Consider the following 7,725-nt stretch of genomic DNA (forward strand, 5'->3'; position numbering starts at 1 on the left):
ATTAATTCACTCTGTGGTAAAAGTTTTTCAAATTTGAATCATTTTTCTACTTAACTAGACACAAACAATAATATATCAAGTAATACGGAGTGTCATAACCTATTTGCAACATTTATTATAGAATGGCATATTTCCTCTGGAAGATAGATCACTTGCTATAATTTCTAAACGATATACACGATGCATTCTAATTCAGAATGTGATTTTTTTTTTATCTATATCAACTATTTAATTGCCAATATAGTCTCTCTATTTATTTGTTTACTTTGTGAGTCAATTTTATCTACAAATAGATGCAACAACTAAAAGAAACCGGCAATGACAAAGCCGGGAATGCAGAAATTGTTTATAACTAAATTGTTACAAATTGTGAAACGCTGCAACTATAAAGCACATCATACTTACAAAAAATAATAATAATAGTAATACATTATCAATTATCTCAGGTATTGTAAAGAAACGTCATAAAGAAAATCCAGAAAATAGTTGCTCGGAATTTATATACAAAAATCTCAAGAATTCTTCTCTCTCATGAAACTATTGAAAATAACGTATGTTTTGAAAAATAATATTAATCCCGTTAAACATGTAAATTCTTTACAAATCTAATATAATATGCTTCTTAACCAATTGATCTTGAATACTAGTAGTTTTAAGAGTACATTTGATTACATTCCAAGATCTATATTGTTAATGAAGAAGATATCATAACAAATCAAGAATATAAAACAACGTATGTTACACAATTAAAGAAGCTGTTACAGATACTTACATTCAATTTAATATATATACATAATTATAATTGCAAATATGACTATAAGCATTGTATAACTTCTATTCGTAGTTACAGTACAGAGTCTCAATGATCTTTGTTAATGAATTTATTAATAGAAGATTACAGATGCCCAATGTACCTTGTTGCAATTATTGTAACTCTCAATCAAACCATTTTGTTTGGCTCCATGCTGTCTACATGCTCAATATTTATAACGTAAGACCATGGTCAAATCCTCAGCCTTCCCAAACATACAATTATTATGTAACGGGATTTTATGACAAAGATCGATCTAAAAATCCAAATAAACATATACTTGCACTCTAAGCTTCAAAATGATTGAAGTAAAGTAAATGCCTACATTAATTATGCAGCTGTATGTATCAGTGTGGATGGGCGTGACATTGATTGAGATCTAATAATTAGTTGTGAGGACGTCTTGTTAGCCTACGACCTCCTCGTCTTTTGATGAAGATATACAGAGTAGAGCAGATAAATCTTTTCATTTGGTTCGTTCATGTTAACGTTATTGGGGTATCAAGAATCTCAAATTGAAATGTATTTCTGTATTATATTATTTTTATAAATCGGCTCAATACCTTTGAAGGCTTATTAAAGTCGCATATATTCAAATTTCGTACGAAGTGTAATATACTTAAGGTCCTTTTGGTTGTCATATTGGTCTGGCGTCGACACCCAATAACAAAACTTGGTCAGCTAAGGAACTATAACTTCAGTGGCGGATCCAGAAATTTTCATAAGTGGGGGCCCACTGGCTGCCTAAGAGGGGCCGATTTCGTCACGCTTCAGCGATTCCCTATATAAACAACCAATTTTTTTTCTCAAAAAGGGTTGGGGGGCCGGGCCCCCTGCCCCCCCTAAATCCGCCTCTGAACTTCCAAGACTATTCATTTTTTTCAAGTGTTACATCATCTCGGTATTCTCTTGGTGGCGTGCTTCGATCGATTGTGGTAGGTCGCTGTCATATCAACGAATTGCAATTGGGTTTGCATGCTTCTCCGCTAGACGCTCCGTGTGAACCATAGGTACCTCGATCTATGAACGTTAAACACTAATTCATCATCATATTCAAATATCAATATAAAAGAATGTCTCTGGGGAAATAGCATGTATTGTAGCAATTTTACTGCAACAAATGTAAAGAAACGATTTCTAGTACATATTCCCCTATTCACACCAATGGTGAGGAAAGCAACCATATTGGCATGGCAAGCTTCACCACGGTAAAAAAAAAGCCATTCAATAATGATTACAACTTAACTGGGCTTCCTTCAGTTGTGTGCTTAACAAAAGTTATATATGTATAATTGAGTGTCATTGCTTTGCAGAATGGCTTTTAAGAATGTGCTTCAATTCACAGTGATGTTATGACTGGCAATGGCATTACATTTTCGAAATAGCCTACCCTTAGAACTGTTAGACAAGTGAGTTTCAAATCCTTTTGGTACCCATATCGCCCATCTAATTATTTGACCGAAATACGACTGGTATACTCTTGTCCAGTTAACGAGGAAAGAAATGTCAGAAAAAAGAATCATTTAGGAAGATATATCCTTTAAGAACATATACATTAAATGAGACATACCCCCTAAATCATGTTTCCTTATAGAGTTATATCCTCTTAGAGTATCGTTAAGTTCACGTTTTACATGCACATCAAAATCATATAAAACTAACTCTTATAATTACTGTACAAAGTCGATAGATTTTTTTATTCTGTGTCTTCTTATGATTAATTGCTCTCTTTTACAACCACATCATAATGATATGTAGCACACAGCACACCATAAATTAGTGGTATGACTGTGCACGTGTTAACTGCTCTGTTCTGTAGTTCCATTAATGAATTTTAATATTTCTTTACACTATCTGTGATGGCTACGTCATAATGCTGAAAAATCTTATGTAAATCTCAAGTTTATCATTCGTAGAGTAAGTAAACATTGTTTGCTGAAAGGAATACATAATTTAAAGCTTTGTCAATAAACTGAATTTTCGGAATTAATATGTCTAGTCTTTTTATGGGGGCTTACCGCCTAGGACAGTTGAGGAAAAAGGACAAAGATGAACAACAACAACAAAAACAGAAAAGGTTAGTTCTTTTTTTTAAGAACCATAACATTTTGAGCGAGTTTACTTTTTTTTCTCAACGTATCTTAATTGAATTTCAGTTGAATTAAAGACATAGACGATATCAAACAATGCATACAAATGGATTTGGAAAATAAATATGTCAATGAGACAGCAATCCGACGACATAACAAACAATAGATATCTAGAGGTTTCCATGCAGTATTCAACAAAACTTACTAGACAAATGTCTAATTAATGACAAGTCTACACCGGCCTACACAAGTTGTGAATGAACATACAATCAACAATGTATTGTATTCTCACATCACACAATTCCATAATTACTCCCCCCCCCCCTTTTTTCCCCCATCCCCCCAAAAGAAGTCATATTTGAACTTACCACAACCATTCCCAAATTATAATGTTATTGAAGAAGGTATCTTGTATATTAAATAAGATATCTAGTAAACTAAATAAATAGAGACATCTTATATAAAACTGACAGAGATATTTTGTAAAACAATAGAGATAATTTAAAAACCAAATGAGATATCTAAAAACAAATATAGATATTTATTAACTTAATAAGAAATCTTATATATTATAATAAGATATTGTGAAATATAATTTGAAACATGTATATCGGTTGCATATTTTCCCATTAAAAAGTATAATGCAGTAAATGTCTCTTCTTTTACTGCAGCAAATCATAGATCTATGTATTGGATTTCATTATGTGACGGTGGCTGTAAATTCAAATCCATAGAATTTTTTAATAATTTGTCAAAATGTAGTTTATATTATGCTTTTTTTCATAAATATAATAAAAAATATGGGTGACCGTGCTTTTTTTTTCACGCTACGAGTTATGCAAAATTGTCAGATTTTGTATACAATATGAATGGAAAGCCCATTTTTTTTGTGATATGAATATGAAAATAATATGCTTTCAAAAAGAAACAATGGGGCCACGGGACTCGTTTTTTTTTTTGCTACATAATGAAATTGGTAAATTCACAACACATTCTATTATTATAAAAGTTACTTTATCGAGTTATCTCTCCTTATATATGATTATCTACCCTTATAGAAGAAAAAGATGCTTCATTTCCATAAAATGGGCTCACAAGGAGCATAATACAATATCATTGTAATATTATTCTTTTACAAATATAATAAACAATACAGTATACATAGTTACAAACACAAATAAGAAACAACAGTTTTCACATATTAGTATGTATAAAAACCTTTGTCTCAGGCACACCTCTAGAAAGTAACAAAAAAGAATACTGTGAGTAGGCTAAATATATCTAGCTGAACTGCAGGAGACACCAAGGGATGGTGCTATATGGCATGGTGGGTGCATATTAAAATGTGTATCGGGACATTAATGATATGGTAAGAAATGGTAAGAAGTTGCACATAACTGGTATGTCATCCTCGTGCCTGGTGAAGAGGAGTCAGTACTATTTAAAATGACACAACTGCAAATGGCACCAAGGGACAATGCCAATTGACATGCCAAACAAAGTACACAAATTACGAAAAAGATAAAATATTACCAGTTAAAAAAATAATATCACAAACAAAAAGGTAATAGAACTTATACGATGTGCCCTGTACCCCACCATGTCAACCGCGTGCCTAGTGCAGAAAGCCTGATTTGAATATTTATCTTTTAAGTTATATTTTATCTTCATCAATTTAACTTGCAGACAGATATCAAGATATCAAGATTCTCTACATTAAGAAGCCATATCAGTTGTTGGCTAGGAATCAAATGCTTAAAGTTTGGGCATTATATTTAAATTACACTATTAACTCACTATGCGGCATAGTGAGTTAATAGTGTAATTTAAATAATTTCTCTTATCTTGAGATGATGTACACGAGAATAAAAAATGTTTTTCATCATCAACTTCATTTGAGGTGCACCTGAGACATACCTGAGACATATTCTGTCTTGTCGGTATCCTGATATAACAAAGTTAAAAAAAAAACGATCTGATTTTTTTTGTAAAATACAACTGTGATGATAAAACACATAATTTACTATATTGAATAAATATGAAACGTCTTACACATGAATTACATTCTACTCTCGAAATTTGCACATTTTATTAAAGATCTAGACCGATTGTTATCTGCTTCTTTTTCGTTGAGTTCGCAAACGATGAAACTATGTTTTTTTCTTAAAACACTTTAAAGGTCACTTTATATAATTTATTTGAAATCTTACATTTTAGGACCCGTAAAATCAAATCGGAGCAGCAAGTGACAGAAAGAATAAGATCAGATACCTCAACACCAAGCTACAAAACAACAACTGTAAGCCATAAAACCTCAACACCAAGCCACACAACAACAACATCATCCTACGAAACCTCAACACCAAGCCACACAACAACAACAACAACAAGATCCATCCACAAAACGTCAACACCCAGCCAAACGACAACAAGAACTGTAAGCTGTAAAAAAGAAAGTGTCAAACTAACCATAGTCAGAGACAAATAATAAGTTGGCAATTGGAAACATCCGGTGACATCGCTAAAAAAGCTAGAAATATAAAAAAAATAAAAATTTATAAGTATATTGTTTTTTTACATTTAAATTGCTGTTGATATTTCGTATGTTGTAATTAGATACACTCTGGAAATTGGCCAGTTTAAAAAAGTACTGCAACTTACATATTGCATATATTTAAAGGGACATAAGCTACGAGATATAAAAAAAAAAGCTATAATTGTTTTTGTTCAATCATTATTGAAAGTAAAATAGTGAAATAGTTATTCGCCTTTAGCAGCCAATTTAGTTCGATTTTGTCAAAATAAGCTAAGAAATATTGCTGATGAATTATTGTCTTGCAAATGAATAATCCGACTTCATTGAATTCATATTCTTGTGACCTTCAAGTTAACCTCTTAGCTAGTGAATCAAAAATAGCTTTTTAGGTGTTAAATGTGATTTTTATTTATATCTTGTTGAAGAAATCGCCACGGAGGAAAATTTACCTTGTATAATTACCATGTAGTGTCCTGCCATAGTGTTGTGTCCGCTATGTGAATTTACGGGTTTTGACCCAAAAAGGATTTATGCATAATATTCATAAGAAAAAAATGTTCACCAAGCTTAATTTCTCACAGGCAATAAGAAGATGTGATATGAACACCAATAAAACAACTCAAGATAATGATTAAAAACAAGGGGGTGGGCAATCAAAGGGTCTCGTCCCGAATTCTCACGAAATATATGCCAACTCCTGAATTACCATGAAATAATGTTTCCGATCCCGCATCCAGACTTGGGGTCAATTACATTGGAATGTAATTAATTAAATTACACATTACATTGTAAAAATGTTCAATTACACCAATTACACATAACACAGTTTTTGAAATGGAATTAATTAAATTACAATTACTTTACTAAAGTAATTAATTAAATTACACATTACATTTCATCATGATATTTTTTAACAATATTTTACATGTTTATATAATGCATGTGTAAAATATTCATGTAAGCATAGTTTAAGCGTTGCATTTGATAATCATTTAATTTAGTTATTTTAATGTTTTGTCAATTAGTCTGAATCTTCTGGTCTGAAAACAGCAATTAAAATAGTCTTTCGACAGGAGCTAATGTTGTGCCAATCGAATTAAAAACCGATCTCTCATCGCTCCTGTTTCTGATATGTCGCGTGGGAGATCTAACGAAACCGGCTTTGAGGTCACATGTGAGTGAACTAAAAGTTATGAATTTATAAAGATATGCAAATGAGTTGACGACCTATTAATAAGCCAATCAAAAAAGTTTATGAATTATTTTGACTGACGATTTCGTCGTAAATAAAATGAGTTACATCCCTTTGCCTTACGTTAAACTTCCAAGATCGTGGAAGACTCAATTTCATTGGTAGAAAAAGACACACCTACGAGGTCACTCACATGTGACCACGCGACATATCAGAAACAGGAGCGATGAGAGATCGGTTTTTAATTAGATTGATGTTGTGCAAGATATTGCTTGATCAGGACATGGAAGTTTTATGATTAGAAGATCATTATATTGATAGGAGAGGGAATTTGTTCCTATAAACTTGCCAATATAAATATATCAAATGAACTCATTTGAATTAAACATAATATGAATAAAGAAATTATAAATGAATTTAAAATATTTTTTTATTTTACTTAAGCAATATTAAAAAGTGTGCTTGTCACAATATTGAAAATAATTTTTAGTACAAACAATGTATATAATGTCTAAATATTAGCAATATTTTGCTAATTAGATAAAACATCTGTAATAGTGGCATTGCCCCTGGACATTTAGATCTGATTAATTGCTGTTTGTTTTTACAGCTGTTAATTTTTATTATGCGGGCCGCATCATAATAAAATCTAATCTAAGGCGAAAGATACCAAATGAACATTCAAACTCTAAGTCGAAAATAAATAGACAAGTCATGGCAGATAAAAGAAGAATCATGTATCTCAAGACGCGAATGGGTCTACTCAAACTTGCTAGTGCAGAAACGATAAAAATATAATTTTTCCAAGTTATTAAAGGACATAACTCTAGACCAGTAAGTGACTTACTGCCAAAACTCGAACTCTGCTAGTTTTGGCTCTTAGCCCTGTGTATGGTTTTCGAGATTCATTCGGTAGCAATAAATAGTTAGGGAAAAAATTACTCTCATAAATACCATCCCTTTTCCCTTGCTTTCTTACTTATTGTGTCATAAATGGCACCTTTCATGAATGTGACCTACCGAATTATACTATTTACCGGATTTGTTATCTGATAAGCAACACGACGGGTGCCACATGTGGAGCAGGATCTGCTTG

The 7,725-nt window shown here is 31.9% G+C and overlaps 1 protein-coding gene across 1 annotated transcript; it reads left to right on the forward strand.

Annotated features, from left to right (window-relative positions):
- Positions 1-2,658: 2,658 nt before the first annotated feature.
- LOC139513074 (macrosialin-like) lies at positions 2,659-5,465 on the forward strand. The gene is made up of 2 exons (XM_071301221.1): positions 2,659-2,888; positions 5,119-5,465. The coding sequence occupies exons 1-2, from the start codon at positions 2,803-2,805 to the stop codon at positions 5,387-5,389; spliced, it is 357 nt and encodes a 118-aa protein (XP_071157322.1). The 5' UTR covers positions 2,659-2,802; the 3' UTR covers positions 5,390-5,465.
- The last annotated feature ends 2,260 nt before the right edge of the window (positions 5,466-7,725 follow it).

The sequence above is a fragment of the Mytilus edulis genome, chromosome 2, assembly GCF_963676685.1.
Source record: "Mytilus edulis chromosome 2, xbMytEdul2.2, whole genome shotgun sequence".
Lineage (NCBI taxonomy): Eukaryota > Metazoa > Mollusca > Bivalvia > Mytilida > Mytilidae > Mytilus > Mytilus edulis.